Source organism: Aspergillus uvarum (genome assembly GCF_003184745.1).
Source record: "Aspergillus uvarum CBS 121591 unplaced genomic scaffold BO82scaffold_74, whole genome shotgun sequence".
Taxonomy (NCBI): Eukaryota; Fungi; Ascomycota; class Eurotiomycetes; order Eurotiales; family Aspergillaceae; genus Aspergillus; species Aspergillus uvarum.
Window position 1 is genome coordinate 15445 of NW_020291371.1, and position 21177 is coordinate 36621.

Below are 21177 nucleotides of genomic sequence, written 5' to 3' on the forward strand. Positions count from 1 at the left end.
AACTCGGAAACCTCGGATTCCTCGGACGGCCCGGAACAACTTACTCGCGATCCACACTGGACTCTTTCCATCTTCCACCTTCCGAACACTCTCCGGAAGAGATTTGATTCCTGACATAATTAATCATCAGCAATATGGATCGCGAAGAATGGTCCGTTCCGTCCCATCCAGATACAGGTAAGGTTTCTCCGTTGCGGCAAGCAAAGCGGCGCAAGATCGCAGTGGCATGTGAGACGTGCAGGACCCGGAAAGTGCGGTGTGATGGCCAAAGGCCCGGTAAGTGGAGCTGTGACCTCTTGCCGATGCCTCCCGTTGACTGTCCCTATCAGCATGCGGACCTTGTTTGGCACGAAGCGAATATTATGGCATAGAACAGGATTGTGTTTACTCGTGCAAGTCCTCTGAAAGGAGCGCATCCGCTAAGTAAGAACGCCGTCACAGTAGCATGATAGATTCAGATTGAATGCTGAGAGAGAGCAAAGGCGGACTGATCCACAGTCGGTCAAAAGCCCTAGCACTGATAAACAATCCACGATACAACAGAGCTCACGCCAGCATCTAACACAGTCACAATGTGTTGAAGCCCAGCAATTTTCGAGCAATCTTTTGGAAAATGGGACGTTGAATTCTTCATCCTGCCACTTGGCGGAAACCTCAATTGATCGCGCGCCGCGTGTATTATCTTCTTCGCTGCCGTACAATTCGACTGAACCCCAGCGGCCGACTAACAATACAGAGGGAATCAACGCGATGGTAGGGGAGGTAACCCCAGATGAAAGATACCCAGCACAGGGGTTCTTTGGAAACTCGAGCGCAGGGGGCTTCATGCGGCAGATCAGGATCGCAGTGGAGAAGGAAGTGCCACCATCGGGAATCATCAATCTGCAATCCTCTCTATTCAATCGTCAGAGAGCAAAAGAGCCTTCCACCTCTGCAACCATCGGCCATCATGTGCTGCCTCCAAGGCGCATGGCAGACCACCTCATGGAAATATACTGGGAGTTTGTCTTCCCCCTTTATCCATTTTTCGATCGAGAACAACTATCCGCCGAGTATCTGAAGATGTGGAATGGAGAAGGATCCCCTGGCGATGAAGACATGCTCATGTGCACTTTCAATGTTATATTCGCCTTAGGCTGTCAATTATCTGAGACAATCGAGCCAGAGAACCGGGCAGCAACAGCTGACAGCTTTTTTTCTCGCGCCAAACAGCTTATTCAGTTTGACATGTGGCAGCCAGGGTCCACCGCACTGATTCAGTGCCTACTTCTGATGTCGCAATATCTTCAAAGCACAGATCATGCTGATCAATGCTGGATTGTCACTGGCATGGCAATTCGTAGTGCTCAAAGCCTAGGACTCCACCTGCCGGAGACAAGTTCACGCTTAGCCGGCTGTCAAGGAAAAGAGCTCGCCAGGAGAATCTGGCATGGATGTGTTCTTATGGATCGGTTAGTGAATTCGAACTCTTTTGAAAACCCCGTCTAATTTGCACAGTGTGGTTGCGTTGACCTTGGGACGCCCTGCCATGATATCGAAAGATGCAGCTGGTGCTGTCGCTTTACCTACCATGGTAGATGAGGAGGTTCCGCAAGTTCTCACAGAGTCACGTCCTCAAGGAGAGATAGAGATGCCGTCTTTCATAACATTCTATGCAAAGTGCTTGGAGCTGTACGAAATCTTGAACGACATACTTCTTAGCCTCTATCTGAATAGCAGCCCTCCAGAAAAGTCCGATGACCACCATAACTACTTCTTCCGAAGTTTCCATGAAGGTCAAGTAACAGTGTTTCAGCTCGACTACGCACTCAGCGTGTGGTCCCAAAGCCTTCCGGCAATTTTTCGCAGTCAAGCCACACCATTACCTGCGAATCATGTCATTAGTAGGCAGAAGGTCGTACTGAGACTGAGGTATCCATGCAAATCACACGATATGGCCAAATCAAATTTATTAATTCCTTTTACTAGATTGCTCCATGTCAGAATGGTTCTTCTACGTCCAATACTATCCAAATATTGTGATCTGTCCAATCGATCCTCTTTGACATCATCGGAAGACTCGCTTCCCCAACGGTTTGCTCTGCAATGCTCCATAATCTGTGTGAGGTCAGCTCAAGATCTCATCGATATGACCTATACGAACTTGACAACGGATAATACCATCGGCCTGCTTCCAGCTTGGTGGTACAATATTTTATGTACGTCTGAGAATGCTATTTCCTGCTCAGCTCGATTTCACAGAAGCTAATTCCGTTCAGATGTGTACACAGCTGGCACGGTCCTGATTGCTGGTCGTCTTCATCAGGCTATTCTATCGGAGATGACCGAAGAAGCAGTTGCTCGCACCTGGCAGCGTGTTCTTGAGATTTTAAGCAAGTATCAAAGCTACAGTTCCTCTGCTCAACGGTGCATTGTGGCACTCGAGCTGCTCTATGAGAGAGTCAGCGCCTCCATCAATGCCGGGCAAACCTGCCCTCCTCTGACACCTGGCAATCCCCCACATGAGACTTTTCTAGCTGAAGGGCTATCAGCAGCGGTCTTGGATACATTAGATTTACCAGACATCTTTGACATGTCGTGGCTGGACAGTGTACCTAGTAGTCTGTACTGACATAACCAAGAGAAGGCGAAAAGGATATTTGGTACCGCTCAGCCTATAGTAGATAGAAGCTATGAGATCCACTCGAAAATCAAGAATTTGTTTTCTTGCCGAAATCGTTAGATTCCAGCCACTAAATTAACTATATAATAGAACCTATTTTGACGGCGGCAGCCTGCGGCCTTGCCTGAGGCTGCGAGCTCATCGCCCACCTCGGTGGCCTTAGCTAGTTCTCGCAGTTAGCCTGATGTAGTCAGAATCCAAGCATCTTCCACCTTTTTAAGGCGTTATCAGATTATAAGCCCTCACTCTCTGTAACGCGTTGTTTTATTATTTTTTATTAATATTACTACTTTTCTACTGTTTTTTATTAATATATCTATTATTAAACCTTTTAGCCTGTAGGTTTCTATACCAAGATGGCTGAGCCTAGTAGTAAAACTATAAAAATATCTACTAATTAGTATTAATATAGCAGCCAAGTTCTTTCTACATCTCTTTCTATATTATAGCTAAGCCTTATACTTTTTAAAGATTATCTCAGCTGGAATATTTAGTATTATTTTGTTAAAATTAATCTTTACATATATTAAGCTAATATTTTTATTAATTCTGCCTTCCCTCGCCTATATATAAATAATAAGAATTTTATAATATAGGATAACTACTCTGTTGCAGTTAGTAGTTGGCTTATTATCCACCTTTTATCTAAGACTTTTTAAAAATACTTAAATATTTACAGCAACTATATCCACGCGGATAAAGCTTTTAATAAAATATACTATATTATCTACAAGGCCGGTATTGCAGGTAAATAAAGTATTATTTTAGACTTTTTTTTTCTCTATATTTTAAACTTTTTAATAATATTTATATATATTACTACTTTTTAAATCTCATACTCCGGCGCCTGTTGTTTTGGTTGTAAGCTTAATATATATTCTGCAGTATTAATACTTTTATATAAAATAAAAAAAGTTTTCCTATATAGATAATAATCTATAAAAATAAAATTAGTAATAATATAGATTCTTTTAATAAAATAAAGCTTTTTAAGTTGATAAAGCACTTTAAAAGTCTTGTAGAGAAAAAAAATACTACAATATATCTAGTTCTACAGTTAAACTGCTAGAATCCAGTAATCTGTCTATAAAAAAGCCTATATCCAGCTAAACCAACGCGGAATTTTTTACCCCTTAGACTATTATATTAACTAAGTAAGTTAACAGTAAATATCTTTTCCCTATTTTTTTATATACAGCTTTAATTGTTGTTTTTATCTACATTTGGAACTACATTCTGCAGATTAAAAGGCTTTTAGAATTAATATATAGTATTATTTAAAATCTACCATAGAAATTTAAGTACTTGCAGTTTCTTTCAACTTTGTCGATACTTTTACAGGTTAAACAGTTAAGATATTTATATATAGCAATTAACTGGCGAGTGTATATAAGTTTCTTAGACTTTATAAAAGCCAGGTACTCCTTTTACTGTGTTGTTATACTTTTTACTAATATAACTTCTTTTTACATAGCTAAAATAATTAGCTGGTTGGGTATATATTGGTTTCTTAGGCTTCAAAAAAGTTGGGCAGTTCTCCTACAGCATTATCTAGTTCTCACTACTATGATTTTCTATATTTTTCTCTTTATAGTAATTCTTTGTACATACTTTGGCTTTATATTTAAGGCGTGCGGCGAGCTGGGGGGGTGTGACAGCAGCAGTTTGCAGCCTTGACGACAGGGCTGGAAGATAGCGCCCCAATCATCCAGTAACAGTACGACTGCCAGAACGAATCGTACACGCCGTAAAAGAAATACAGGAACATGGGGCCCAGGTATCGGCTGCCATCCAGGTAGTCGACCCTCGGGGAGTCGGCTCCCTGAGAGTCCACCCCACGCTGAAACGCGTATCCGCCGTCCAGATAGCCATGCCCGTGACGAAGAGTACCGTCCACCCGGTAAATGCACGGGTTCGACGGTTCCAGCGGCCCCAGTCCAGGATCGACCCGATCAGCAGTCCGCCGACCATCTGCGCAATCCATTAGAGAGCGCCGTTAAGGGCGCGCGTGCGCAGGTCGAATACGCTACCATTGACAACATTCTACTGATAGGAATAGAAAACGTTAGCGTTGTAGAAGAGCGGTACAAACAGATGAGACGCGGGTCAGCGATGGCGCGCAAGGTCTGCAGCGCGGTACCGTGCAGACTGCGAACCCAGTGCCGGAGTTCAAGTCGCTGGGCAGCGTGTTGTATGCGTTGGCCCTGATAGCGCGTAGAGAGGACGTCAGTTGAGCAGACCAGCAGCGACAAAGCCAAACCAAGTAGCATGACTACCAGGTAGGCCACGTAGGTCGAGTTGGTCACCGTGCCGGACTTTGAGTGGTAGTTCAAGCAAAGCTGATCAGCGAGCCTATTGTGCCCCCAAGGTTGACGGTCACTCAGAAGAGCCCGATGACTCTTACCCGCGTGCGCTCTGTCGTGTAAGTCACCATGATCGTGCCCTGCGCCACCCAAAAAAAGGCCGCCCCGAGACCCAGCAGCGATCCGGCCGCGATCACAAAGTCTCCGTTACCGGTTCGGTTGAAGTTGAGCAAGGATCCCGCATAAAGGGCGTAGGTCCAACCGCCGAGCAAGAGGGACAGTCGAGGGCCCACGTACTTGTAGAGAGAACCGACGAGGAAAAGAGCAGCCCCTGCTGCGCAGGCATGTGTCGCCACGTTTCCCTCGTTAGGAAAGGCGGTGGTGATCAAATGTCCATCGCTCTGCGCGGTGAAGTTCGTGGCGCGTACAGAACCGAGTTTTACGATCTAATGACGAATTGAAACAACGCAAGGTTTTGAGTAAGCTTTCTAAAACTAATAGAATTTTAGTACTACTTAACTGTTTAATATTTATTGTCAATAACCTTACATAGATCTATTAGCTACTTTATTAATTAAAACTAAAAGTACTGTTAAATACTTTTTGAATTTAAATTGCTATATAAACTAGAGTTGATTAACCTGACTGTTATACCTTAACCTTAACCTAACCATAACCTAGCAGTTAGGTTAAGATATAAAAGATTTTTAACTGTATAATTAACATTAGATGAAAATATAGTTATTATTCTAACTACTTATATCTGCTAGTTAGAAAAATTAGATATAATAAATAAAATGATAATATATATGTAAGTTTATATATAGATAATATATAAAGTATAATATATTTTTAATTGTAGTATAGTAATATTTTTTAAATTTAGTATAATTGTAAAGGCAAGATGGATTGGTTTCTGCTTTTATCTAGTTTAACATATTTTACTTATTTGTTTTATGTACCTTTGATATAGATAAGACAATACTGTAAAAATATATAACTCTTTTTGCTTTTTTTTCCTATATGAAAGATTTTATTAAAAATAGTATTAAATTAATAAGACTGAGATAGTCTAATTGGCAGTTATATTATCTTAAGTGTAAGGGCCCTGCGAGCCTTCGCGATTGATATTTGTTACAGGACAGATGGATTGTGCCAATTAAAATATGCCTTAAAACAAGAAAAAATAGCTGGGAAGCTATTTTATCCGTTTGTATAAAGTTTTTTAATATGTATACTAAACTAGTACTAGTTTAGAATATAATATATAAGATCTTAGATACTAACTAGTTTTTAAAACTAAGCTTTATATTAGGGCTTTAATTCTATAATAAAAGCTCTTTTTTCTTTTTATTATTTTCTACAGCTTTTATTTATATAATTTCTATTATTTCTTCTGCTTATTCATATTATACCTCCTCTTTCTAGTGCTGGGGGTAATAAACCTAATTACTTAAATAATATATTAGTTTTTATTTATTATAATTTTCTTAGATTTTTGCTGCTTTTACCAACTGCAATTTGCTTTTTTTATTTATATAATATATAATTATTTATAACCCCTGTACTGGCGATACAAAGTATTAGATTACTATATAACTCATAATATATAAAAATAAAATCTTACTCTAACTTTGCTATACTCTGGATTAGAGTGTTATGGGACCAAGGCCCTGTTATAGAGCTCGGCTTCAGGCACCAGTTGGCACCTAAGGCCTCGCACGCTAAGTACTAAACTAGCACTAGCTTAGCGCACATATAAAAGAATTTTGTACGAACAGATAAAATAGCTCCTCAGCTATTTCTTCTTGTTCTAAGGCACGTTTCGATTAGCACAATCCATCCGTCCCGTAACATAGAGTGGATTTTTTTAACCTGATGGTTAACCGTTTTGCTTAAAACAGTTAAAAAATACAGACACAGGTATAAAGATAAAATACTATAAAAATCTTTATATAATTTAATATGTTGTAATTTATAGTCTAGAATATAGTATTTATATTATCTATATATATTTATTATGTAATACATTACCAATACAGTATATTACCCAACAGTTAAAAATTCACTTATAAAAATGGCCGAAAACTGATTAGTCATGTATTAAATACAGCATGGCTATATTGGATTGTATTTAAATTATAAAATATAAATCTAAATAAAAACAAATTCCTATTACAGTTTTCAAACACAAATATACAATAGAAATTAAACTTAAATACAGATTTTAAAAGCTTGGTTTTTAACCTGTTTTTCAACCAAAATCCACTCTAATTATATATAAACTATAGTACTTTAGATCTAGTTTAAGGTATTATATATCTTTTATATAATTATATCTTCTTATTAGATAGGGCTGGAGGTAGTAATCTTTAGATCTGTACTTTAAACTATTTTTTAGCTGTTTAGATTTAAGTTATAACTATAGTTTAGAAAAAATAGTAAGAATCCTATAGCTGTATTTATATAGTTGTTAATTACCAACTCTGCTAAAGACAGCAGGTTAATCTAGTTTTTTTAGTTATAGTTTATATAAGCTTTAAGATATACTTTAATTGTACTATTTATATATTTAATTACTTTATTTATTCAAAAATAATAGGCTGTAGATAATCTTCTAATAATTCCCAGTAGATTATATACTTTTTTTTAAATATAACTTATAAACTAGATATTCTAATCTAAGACTATAGTTTTTAAAAAAACTAGAGTGGCTAACGGCCAGGTCAGGTCAGGTTAATTGGAATTTTTATACCTAACCGCCAGGTTATAGCCAGGTTAAGAAAATTTTTATATCTAACTACAGTATAGCTAAAAATCAGGCGGTTAATTATTTTAACTATTTTTAGTACTAAGTTCTATCTGCTATACCCTTTTTAGCTTTAGTATAGTTAAGATATATTTAGATTAATAAATTATTAATCTAACTATTTTAACTGTTGTCTAAAAGCATATAAAAAAAGCTTTTTAAATTAATTAAAAATAATTAAGTAAAGTATTACTATCTTCTTTATTTCTATTTCTAAAAAAAAATAAGGAATTTTTAGTAGTGCTGATAAATTCCAGCTTTTTATAAAATTATTACTTTTATAGTAAAAAATATATATAAAAATATATAATTACAGTACTGTTTAGACTGTATATAATATAATATAAATCTTTATATCTAATTTAATTATTTCTTTTAATTCTAATAATTTTAATTACTTTGCTAATCTAATTAATCTTTTTAATACTAACAATCTTAATTATTCTATTAATCTAATTAATTTTTTTAATTTTTTTAATTCTAATAATTCTAAATACTTTATTAATCTAAATTTATTTAAAATCCTATACTATACTATTTACTTAGTCTTTCTTAGTAAATATATTTTTTAATAATTATTTAGTTTAATATTAGATATTATATTTTTTATAGTAGGTTCTGTAAAAGTCTTTTTTAAATAAGAAAATAAGATTTTTAATTTATTTAATCTAGTTGGCTCTAACTATTTATAATTTTGGACTTTAGATATAATTTTCTACTTATTAGGCCTACTAAAATATATAAAATACAGCAGGTACTTTAGCTGTATATTAAAATATAATAAATTATATTTATATAAAAATATATTTTAAAGTAAAATAAACTATTTTTATAAAATTTTCTACTTTTATTTTTCTATATCTATTACTTATAAAGTAGTTTTAAAATTATAAGTTAATTATAATTATTTAGTTTATTTTTAAAAAATACTATTAAATCTTCTTCTTCTGTTTTTTAGATTTTTTAATAATATTTAAACTAAAATAAGTTTTTTAAGCCAGATCTTTTTTTTTAAATCTTAAGATTATATGTATTGTAAAGAATTAGAAAGTGATTCTATATCTAACTTTTTAAACAAAATATTTTTTAGATTTAGTAGAAGAGAATAATCTTTTTTAAAGCTTATATATAAGCTTAAAAACTACTATTTTACTTTAGTTAAAAAAATTATTAATGATAATATAAAACAGCTTTTAAAAAGATATATTATTTTTTAATAGAATTTCTTATATTTACTGTACTATATACCTTTATATCTTATAATATCTAAAAATTAAAAATTTAGAAACTAGTTTTATAAGCTACTATTTTTAGAAGAATTATAAAAAAAATACTATTAGTTATATTTAAATAAATAATTAGTTAAATACTAAGTAAAAAACTATTACAGATATTTACATATTTTTTTATTTTTTAAAAAGAGATATTTTTTTAATTATTACTTTTTCTAGGCCTCTACAGTCTATAATAAATAAAACTTTTAAAATTAAACTTTATATTTTATAATTATTTATTACCTACTATTCTAAACTGTTAAATATATTTAATTTAAATAAATAATTAATTTTACTGTTTTATTTTTTTATTAAAAACCAAGTTCTTCTAATTAAGTATAGATTAAGAAATATTTTTTAAAGTTATTAAAAGATATATATATACAGCTGTTATTAAAGTTTTTAAATAATAAATAAATATTAATTATAGTAGACTACTAAACCAGCCTTAATTAAAAAGTATCTTTTATTTTAACTGGATATTCTTTAATAAAAAATATAGATTACTATAAAGTTCTACTAAGCTTCTAACTAGTATCTAGATCTTATACTAGTAAGAATCTAGCTATAATTATTCTATTAATTTTATATAAATATAATCTAGCCTATTAGTTATTAGATATAATAATTAAAAATACTAGTAATACTAGTTTAATATTTAATATAATCTTATCTAAACTTTAAATCTAGCTTAGCTAAAGCACCCAGCTTTATAATACTTTAATTAACTCTAGTTTTTTAAAGATTACTTAAAGCTAGTATTATATATTCTGTTTTACTTATATAATTTAGCTTATTATTAATATTTTTTTATAAAAACTTTAGATTAAGGCTTTAAACAGTACTGTTAAATATATATAAAAAAAATAATAAAAATTTTAAAGCCTTTTTTAGTAATTTAAAAACTTTTAAAAAGATATATTCTAAAAGCTATTTATAAAAGGCTAATACAGACAGTTCCTACTATTTATATTAAAAACTATTTATAGTAGCCTTTTATAAATAGCTTTTAAAAATCTTTTTTTTAGTAATAGCTTATTATACTAATTTTTAATTATAGATTTAAAAAATTATATAATTTATAAATATAAGCTTTTAATACTGTAAGAAGTTCCAGCTTATTTAATAATTTAAATTTGGATTAGTTTACTATTTTTTTTAGACTGTAAAACCTACTGGAATTTAATTTATTTTATAATTTACTAGATATTTAATCTTTATTAAATAATTAAAAGTTTTATTTAATACTGTAAGTATAGTAATATTAATTATTTTTATTCTACTATAATTAAGTAGAAGTAAATAAAGTATTTTTTTAAGCTTTTATACCTCTTTTTTTTATATTTTCTTTATCTAAAAACAGTAGGCCTACTGTTTATAAGATTTATAATATTTATAATAATTTTTTAATTCCCTGGATTACTTAATTAATTAAATAGTAAAAAAGCAGGCGCTTTAAGAAAAGAAGATTTTTAAAAGCTTATAAAATATATATTAAAAATTTTAAAAATACTACTATTATACCTACCAGATAGAAGGCTATATTTATATAATTATTAGAGTGGCTAACAGCCAGGTCAGGTCAGGTTAATTAGAATTTTTATACCTAACTGCCAGATTATGGCTAGGTTAAGAAAATTTTTATATCTAACCGCAGTATAGCCAAAAATCAGGCGGTTAACTATTTTAACTATTTTTAGTACTAAGATTTATCTACTATATCTTTTTTAACTTTAGTATAGTTAAGGTATATTTAGATTAACAGATTATTAATCTAACTATCTTAACTACTACCTAAAAGTATATAAAAAAAAGCTTTTTAAATTAAATAAAGATAATTAAGTAAAGTATTACTATCTTTTTTATCTCTATTTTTAAAAAATAATAAAAAATTCTTAGTAGTACTAATAAATTCCAGCTTTTAACATAATTTTTACTTTTACAGTAAAAAATATATATAAAAATATATAATTACTGCTCTGTTTAAGCTGTATATAATATAATATAAATCTTTATATCTAATTTAATTAACTTTTTTAATTCTAATAATCTTAATTATTCTGCTAATCTTATTAACTTTTTTTATACTAATAATCTTAATTTTTTTATTAATCTAATTAACTCCTTTGATCCCTTTAATTCTAATAATTCTAAATACTCTATTAATCTAAATCTATTTAAAATCCTGTGTTATATTACCTACTTAGTCTTTTTTAGCAAATATACTTTTTAATAATTATCTAATTTAATATTAGATATTATATTTTTTATAGTAGGTTCTGTAAAAGCCTTTTTCAGATATAAAAATAAGATTTTTAATATATTTAATCTAGTTAGCCCTAAGTACCTGTAATTCTGGGTTTTAAATATGATTTTTTATTTACTAGGCCTACTAAAATATATAAGCTGCGGCGGGTGCTTTAGCTGTATATTAAAATATAATAAATTATATTTATATAAAAGTATATTTTAAAGTAAAATAAACTATCTTTATAAAATTTTCTATTTTTATTTTTCTATATCTATTACTTACAGAGTAGTCTTAGAATTATAAGTTAATTACAGTTATTTAGCTTATTTTTAGAAAATACTATTAAGCCCTTTTCTTCTATTTCTTAGATCTTTACAAACTATAATAATACTTAAACTAAGATAAGCTTTTTAAGCCAGATCTTTTTTTTCTTTTTAAATCTTAAGATTATGTATGTTGCAAAGAATTGGAAGATTATTCTATATCTAACTTTTTAAAAAAAAGTCCCTATTTTTTAGAATTAGTAGTAGAAGATAATCTTTTTTAAAATCTATATATAAGTTTAAAAACCGCCATTTTACTTCGGTTGGAAGAAGTTATTAATAGTATAAAATAATTTTTAAAAAGATATATTATTTTCTAACAGAACCTTTTATATCTACTGTACTATATACCTTTATATTTTATAATATTTAAAAATTAAAAACTTAAAAACTAGTTCTATAAGCTACTATTTTTGTAAGAATTATAAAAAGAAAATATTATTAGTTATATCTAAATAAATAATTAGTTAGATACTAAATAAAGAATTATTATAAATATTTACTTATTTTTTTATTTTTTAAAAATAGATATTTTTTTAATTATTACTTTCTCTAGGCCTTTATAGTTTATAATAAACAGAATTTTTAGAATTAAGTTCTATACTTTATAATTACCTGTCACCTACCATTCCGAACTGTTAAATATATTTAATTTAAACAGATAATTAATCTTACTACTTTATTTTTTTACTAAAAACCAAATTCTTTTAATTAAGCACAGATTAAAGAATATTTTTTAAAATTCTTAAAAAATATATATATACAGCTGCTATTAAAGTTCTTAGATAATAAATAGATATTAATTATAGTAGACTACCGGACCAGCCCTGATTAAAAAGTATTTCTTACTTTAATTAAATATTTTTTAATAAAAGATATAAATTATTATAAAGTTTTACTGGGCTTCGGACTGGTATTTAAATCTTATACTAATAAAAATCTAGCTATAATTATTCTATTAGTTTTATATAAATATAATCTAGCCTATTAGTTGTTAGATATAATAACTAATAATACTAATAATAATAATTTAATATTTAGTATAATTTTATCTAAACTTTAAGTCCAGCTTAGCCAGAGTACCCAGCTTTATAATACTTTAATTAATCCTAATCTTTTAAAAATTATTTAGAGCCAGTATTATATATTCTATTTTACTTATATAATTCAGCTTATAGTTAATATTTTTTTATAAAAACTTTAGATTAAGGCCTTAAACAGTACTGTTAAATATATATAAAAAAATTATAAAAAAGTTTTAAAACCTTTTTTAATATTTTAAAAACTTTTAAAAAAATATGTTCTAGGAGCTATTTATAAAAGGCTAATATAAATAGTTTTTACTATTTATATTAAAAGCTGTTTGTAGTAGTTTTTTACAGATAGCTTTTAAAAGTCTTCTTTTAGTAATAGCTTATTATACTAATTTTTAATTATAGATTTAGAAGATTATATGATTTGTAAATATAAGCTTTTAATACTATAAAAAGTTCCAGCTTACCTAACAACTAAAATCTAAATTAGTTTACTATTTTTTTTTAGACTGTAAAACCTGCTGGAACTTAATTTATTTTATAATTTACTAGATGCTTAATCTTTATTAAATAATTAAAAATTTTATTTAGTACTGTAAGTATAGTAATATTAATTATCTTTATCCTACTATAATTAAGTAGAAACAGATAAAGTATTTTTTTAAGCTTTTATACTTTTTTTTTTTTATATTCTATTTATCTAAGAACAGTAGGCCTATTATTTATAAGATTTATAATACTTATAATAATCTTTTTAATTACCTAGATTACTTAATTAATCAACTAGTAAGAAAGCAGGTGCTCTGGAAGAAAAACATTTTTAAAGGCTTATAGAATATATATTAAAAGCTTTAAAAGTACTACTATTATATCTACTAAATAAAAGGCTATATTTATATAATTATAACTATTCTAAACCTAATATTAAAGCTTAAAAAGTTTAAAAAGAATATATAGTTTAATAATAATATTAACTAGTATAATAAGTATTAAACTGTTTCTAAAAAAATCTTTTATTTTTATTACAGTTAGAATCTGATAATTAATATACTGTTATCTGGCTCTATATTATTATCTAGTCTAAATAAAACCTTTTATAATATTTCTAAATACTAAAGACTCTTACCTATAGTAGAAATATTTAAAAAACTTAAAACATATCTAAATATTAAAAGTATATAACTTAAAAAAATATTTTTAATTAAACTAATACTGTTTTAGGTATTATAGGATATACTAATATTTTTACTTACTAAAAGTCCTACTATAATTAGTTTTTTATTCTTTACTAAATAGCTAGAGATTTCTTTTTAGTTGTAACTAATAGTATTAGTATTAAATATTTATTTAATAGTTTTTAAAATATCTACTACTATTACCGGAGCTGTTTTTATTTTAATATAATTAAAGCAGTTATACTTTAGATGTATACTAATTATTTTACTATTAGTAAGAAATACTAAGATATTTTTAATAATTTTAATCTAGATTTGATTATTTTTACATCTAAAAAGTAAGAGAAGGATAAGGTGATTACTATCTTTTATATTAGTAAAAATAAAAATATAAATAATTTTAAAAATAACTCTAAAAATAGATTATTATTAGTAATAGGAAAACCAGCCTTATCTAAATCTTTAAATACTATATATATTTAGATAGAGATAAAAACCCAGTTTTTATAATTTCTATACTATTATAATTACTATTCTGAACAGTATAAAAAGTGGTATAATATTATTAGTATATCTAATACCAGATACTATTTTTTTTATACTAGACTTTATAGAAGTCTTTTACAAAGTATAGTATATTTTTTAGGTAGAATATATAGTACAGATTAATTAGATAAAGCAGATAAAACAGATAGAGCAGATAAAACAGATTAATTAGATTAATTAGATTAATTAAATAAAGCAGATTAATTAGGTAGAGCTGGTAAAGCAGATAGAGCAGATAAACTAAAACTATAAAATATTATTATACTATAATTAAAAATATATTATATTTTATATATTATTTATATAAGGGGAATATATATATTATAAATTAACCTATAGTTATTAACCTATCTGCTATATCTAATCTTTCTAATCTGTAGATATAAATAGTTAAAGTAATAGTTGTACCTTAACCTGACTATAACTGTACAGTTAAAAATTTTTTATATCTTAACCTAACTGCCAGGTTATGGCCAGATTAAGGTTAAGGTATAATAGTCAGGTTAAGCCACTCTAATAATTATAATTATTCTAAATCTAATATTAAAGTCTAAAAAGTTTAAAAAGAATATATAGTTTAATAATATTAACTGGTATAATAAGTACTAAACTATTTTTAAAAAAGTCTTTTATTTTTATTATAGTTAGAATCTAGTAATTAATATACTATTATCTAGCTTTATATTATTATCTAATCTAAATAAAATCTTTTATAATATTTTTAAATACTAAAGACTCTTACCTATAGTAGAGATATTTAAAAAACTTAAAATATATCTAAATATTAAAAATATATAATTTAAAAAATATTTTTAATTAAATTAATACTATTTTAGATATTATAGGACGTACTAATATTTTTACGTACTAAAAGTTTTATTATAATTAGTTTTTTATTCTCTATTAAATAGCTAGAAATTCTTTTTTAGTTGCAACCAATAATATTAGTATTAAATATTTATTTAATAATTTTTAAAATATCTACTACTATTACTAGAGCTCTTTTTATTCTAATATAATTAAAGCAGTTATACTTTAGATATATACTGTTATGGGACTAAGGCCCTGTTATAAAGCTCGGCTTCAGGCACCAGTTGGCACCTAAGGCCTTGCATGCTAAGTACTAAACTAGCACTAGCTTAGTAGATATATAAAAGAATTTTGTACAAACAGATAAAATAGCTTTTTAGCTATTTCTTTTTATTTTAAGATATATTTGAATTAGTACAATCTATCCATTTTAAAATATTAAAAATAGCTTATTAAAAAGCCCTAGACGGAGCCCGACTAGACATATAAATAGAATAAAATAAAACTAAAAGAATTATTAAAATAATAAAATAAATAGACTAGGAAGAACTACGGCCGACTGCAGTATCTACAGCTATATATAATAATATATAACCTTTTTTATAAAAGCTAATCAGCCTTTATATAGAAATAGTAAAACAGAAACTAGCTTTTAAAAAGTAGATAAATAAATTACAGAGTTATAATATAACTTTTATTATTAATAGTAAATTAAAAGGAAACCCCCTATAGTAACTGTATAAGCTAAACTACAGACCCCACCCTTAGTATTCTAATATAAAATTATTTAATAAAAAAAATAAGTATAATTACAAACTATTTAAATCAAATATATATATAAAACTTATAATTAATAAAAATTGCTATTTTACTGGGCTGGAATAAGTTTTTTATATTTATAGTTAACTATACAGACAGGCAACACAGCAGATACTTTTTTAGATTAAATTCTAAAATACTAAAACAGTACAACTTAAAGATATGTTTATAGTAATAAATAAGATATTTAAAAATTTTAATATATAATAAAAAGCTCTAAACCAGATAAATATAATAAAATAAGAAAGAATAGAATTAAAAGAATTTTTAAACAACTTTAATAAAGCTCTGCTATAAGCAGAGGGGCATAATTAGTTAGATAAAAAAAAAACTATACTAAATACTATAGTAAACTAAAGGTTTATTAAAAATTAGTTAGAATTTTTTAAAAGTTTATATATAAAGGTTATTATAACTAACTATACTACATAAATCATAATCTTAATAAAGTATTTTTTTTAAAAAAAAGCTATACTAAAACTATACTAATACAATACAAACTAAGCTTTAAACTAATAAAGTAGAAACCTACTTAAATAGCTGCTGTATAGTAAGAAAGACACTACTTTTATATAACTACTAATAATCTTTAGAAATAGATTTAATAAATAATATCTAGTAAAATATAAAAAAGATATAAAACAGATTACTGCCTTTATTATAAATAAAATAAATATTTTATCTACTAATATCTTTTAAAATCTATTATATAATTAATAAGTATAGCTGCTGCTATGCCCGCCTTTTAGTAATAAAAAAATAATATATCTTTTTAAATAAAGATTCTAATTTAGAAAAAGAGAAAGTTTAGTATAAAATTATATATTTAAATAAGAATTACTGGACAAAACTAAAAGAAAGTAGAAAAGTTTTAAAAAAAATATATAGTTATATATCTTTTTTTAGTAAAAACTATTTTAAACCTTACTATAACTGCCTATATTTTTATTAACTTAAAATATCTAACCTATAGTATTATAAGTAAAATATTTACTAAAGTAAATAGTCTGTTAACTATTAGTATTAATCTAAGATTAGTATAAAAGATCTTAGGTAATAAAATACTAATCTACTCTATTATATAGATAAAAATAGATATAAAATCCTATACTAAAAAAAAGCATACTTTTATATAATATCTAATAATCTTAGATATAACTTAATCTTAGGGAAAAGCTGGCTGTTCTGCTATAATAGTATTCTAAAACCGGACTAAAAATAATTATTTTTATATACAACTAAAATAAGATTAAGGAACCTACTATATTTATAATATATAAATCTAAAACTTTAGCTAATTACAAAAATAAAACTTAAAGACTATTTATAGAAAAGATCTAAAAAAAAGTATAAAAGTATTTGTAGTTTTACTTACTAATATTTAAAAAGTAGTTTAAACTAAGAAGACAGTTAATCTATATATAATACTTTTTAAATACTATTAGAACTTTCTGCCTTTTTTCTAACTAAAGAACACAGAGAAACTACTGCCATACTAAAAAAAAAGTATTAACTATAAAATTAAGCTTATATATTAGAATAAAGAAAAGCCAAAAGTTTTATAGGACCCTTTTTATAATATATTTTAAAAAAAACTAACAGTCCTACAGTCTAAACTAACTAAACTATTAAAAAAGAATTTTATATAGGTTAGTTATTTTTCGGCGGCAGCCCCGGTACTCTTTATATAAAAACTAAAAAAAAAATTAAGATTCTGTGTGGATTACTAAGTATTTAATATAATTATAAAAAAGAACTGCTATCTGCTTCCCCTAATTTATAAAATCCTAAATCAAATTAGAAAAGCAAAATAGTTTACTAAACTAAATATTTTATCTACTTTTTATAAAATCTATATTATAAAGGGTTAAGAATAGATGACAGCCTTTTATATATAATATAGGCTATATAAATAGCTAGTAATATTTTTTAAACTAATAAATACTCTAAATACCTTTTAGAAGTATATTAACTGGATACTATATAAATATCTTAACAAATTCTGTTCAGCCTATATTAATAATATATTAATCTATATAAATAGGGATGTTAAGAAGTACTGTAAATATATATAAAAAGTATTATAAAAACTAAAAAAAACCGGCCTGTTTTTGGATATAAAAAAGTATAAATTTAAGAGAAAGAAAACTTTTTATTTTAGATTTATTATACGTACAGGGCAAGGTATTAAAATGGATTTTAAAAAGGTTAAAGTAATTATCTTATAAAAAAGCTCTAAGTTAATAAAAGCTGTCTAAAGCTTTTTAAAATTTATAAACTTTTACTGTAAATTTATTTTTAGATTTTCAGCTACTGTATAACTATTTATAAATCTAATTAAAAAAAATTAGCCCTTTTAATAGATCTAAGAATACAAAACCAGCTTTTGGATATTAAAAAAAAAGTTTATAACTAAGCCTGTTCTTTGTTTTTTTAATTTTAAATATATAATAGTAGTAGAAACAGACTTTTCGGCCTATAATATAAAAAAAATACTTTTTTAAATGGATAAAAATAGAGAGCTGTATTCTTATACCTACTTTTTTAAATAGAATATACTAGCTGAGTATAACTATAAGATCTATAATAAAAAACTGCTAGCAGTTGTATAGTATTCAGAATCTTAGAATACTAAATTATATTTAATACTAGAGTTTATAGTAGTTATTAATTATAAGAATTTAAAATACTTTTTTAAGCCATGCAAACTTATAAAAAGATATATAAAATAAAATTTAATCTTAAGCAGCTTTAACTTTAAACTAGTTTATTAAAAAGAAATAAAAAATAAGCAAGCAGACGCCCTTTTGCAACAGAAATAAAATATATCTAATAAATAAAATCTTAAAATATTATTCTGTATAATATAGATTTTTAGTAGAATATTAAAAGGGGATTTAAAATCTAAAACTAATTTACTTACTACAGCCCTAGTACAGTTATAAGAATATAAAATAAAACCAGATAAAGATTTTTTAAAATAAATACAGCAGACTATTATAAAACTGCTAGAATTAGAATATAAATCTAAAAACAGCTGGACCCGCACCCTAGCAGCAGATATAAATTATTAAAATCTAATAAAGCTTATATAAAAAAAAATATATAAATTTTTATTTTAGCTAAAACTATAAGTCTTTCCAAGCAAATATTTAATAGAAGAAGCTTAGATATACTTTTAAAAAAGACAGTAGGTTTCTAACTATAAACTACTTTATATAAATCTTATTTAAAGCAACTATAATTTTTTTATTATAAGATATTCCAGCTAAAAACAGATTTATTTTTTTCTTAGCAGAATATACTTTTGGTCTAATATATTTTAAAATATATAAAAATATATCTAAAACTATAATATCTATAGTTATATAAAGTTATAAAGAAAACTAAAGTATAGATTACTAAAGCTACTGCTAATACTAGATTAATCCTAATAAAAACTAATAATAGATTTTATTACTAACTTATCTAAAAGTAAGTTATATATAAATATTCTAGTAATTACAGACAGACTAATAAAAAAGATAATATTTTATATAATAAAAAAGATTACTGCTAAAGCTACAGCTAAGGCCCTAATTAAAACAGTTTTTAAATAATACAGTTTTTTAAAAATTATAGTCTTAGATTAAGGCACCTAGTTTATAAGTTATATATAAAAAAGAGTATATAATCTATTAGAAATTATAAAAAGATTATCTACAGCCTATTATTTTTAATTAGATAGAATAATAAAATATATAAATAATACTATTAAAATATATCTAAAAGCTTATACAGATTATAATTAAAAAAACTAGGTAAACTTACTGTCTCTGGCAGAACTGGTAATTAACAGCTGTATAAATATAGTTATAAGATTTTTACTGTTTTTTCTAAGCTATAATTATAAGTTAAATCTAAACAGCCAGAAAATAGTTTAAAATATAGATCTAAAGGTTGCTGCCTTCAGCCCTAGTTAATAAAAAAATATAATTATATAAAAGATATATAATATTTTAGACTGGGCCTAAAGTGCTATAGCCTATATATAATAAAATACTAAAAAACAGACTAATTAATTCTAACAAGCCGCCCTATTATATTAAAAGGGCGACTAGATATAATTAAGCCTATAAAATATCTATATAATTTATCCTAATAAAAAGCTAGATTAGAAAAATATAAAATATACTGTTTTAAAAAGAATAAAATTATATACTATATAATTTAATATACTAAAGGATATTTATTTTATATTTTATATTAACTTATTTTATCCAACAGCTGATAATATATTATTGTTATAAAATAAAAAAAATTTATAACCACCGCCTATAATAATTAATAGTAAAAAAAAATACAAAGTTAAAAAATTTTTTAATAAATAGTATATAATAAAAGGCTGGAAGAGCTAATTATAGTATTTTATTAAATAAAAAGACTATATAAAACTAATCTAAAAACCAGTCTTAGTATTTAATAATATAAAAGCAGCTATAAAATGGCAGCTGTAGTCCCAGCTAAACTGTAATTAATTATTAGATAATTAAAAGCTGGGATAGAAGAAGAATTATACTAATATTTTTTACTCTTAGCTCTGGTTTATACAAATCTAAAATAAAAGAGAAGAAAAAAAAATAAAAAAAAAAAAAAAAGTCTTTTTTAATTTTTTAAAACTAACTAAGGGGAGCTGTATTTAATCTAATAAAAAAACCAAATACTATTATATTAAATTTAGCTTATACACTAATTTAATCTACTAACTTTTTAATAATATTTTAAAAAAAAGCAGTAATAGCTGTAGGCTTATATTTAGACTTATTTAGATTATAGTAGCTATAATATATATTATAATCTTTAAACTTATAGTCTATATAGGCCCTGCTTTACTATTTAAACAGCTGTATAATCTACCAGAACTTTATCTAATTATTATATTTATAATAATATAGTATTACTAAACTATAGGATGTAATTAAAAGGCTGTTGATATAAAAAAAGCACCCGGTATATATCTAATTTTATTAGTATTTTATATAAAAATATTATTAGATTTTTTTATTTAAGCTATAGTAAAAGCACCGACCTTTATTTTAAATTTATAGTAAAAAAAATACTAAATATACTGCTAGTCCGGAGTATAGTAAAGTTAAAGTAAAGCTTTATTTTTATATACTATTAATTATATA

General features: G+C 26.1%; 2 protein-coding genes across 2 annotated transcripts; one reads left to right on the top strand and one right to left on the bottom strand.

The window, feature by feature from the left end:
- Positions 1–129: 129 nt before the first annotated feature.
- BO82DRAFT_345884 (uncharacterized protein) lies at positions 130–2686 on the top strand. Its single transcript, XM_025633724.1, has 6 exons — positions 130–276; positions 330–423; positions 453–1451; positions 1498–1911; positions 1969–2198; positions 2259–2686. Exons 1-6 carry the CDS (start codon positions 135–137, stop codon positions 2609–2611), a joined length of 2232 nt encoding a protein of 743 aa, XP_025487171.1. The 5' UTR covers positions 130–134; the 3' UTR covers positions 2612–2686.
- A 1600-nt stretch (positions 2687–4286) lies between these two features.
- Positions 4287–15492, bottom strand: BO82DRAFT_406582 (uncharacterized protein; the record flags this gene model as incomplete). Its single annotated transcript, XM_025639570.1, has 5 exons — positions 4287–4633; positions 4755–4977; positions 5067–5411; positions 5515–5520; positions 15469–15492. 5 exons carry the CDS (start codon positions 15490–15492, stop codon positions 4287–4289), a joined length of 945 nt encoding a protein of 314 aa, XP_025487172.1.
- Positions 15493–21177: the final 5685 nt, after the last annotated feature.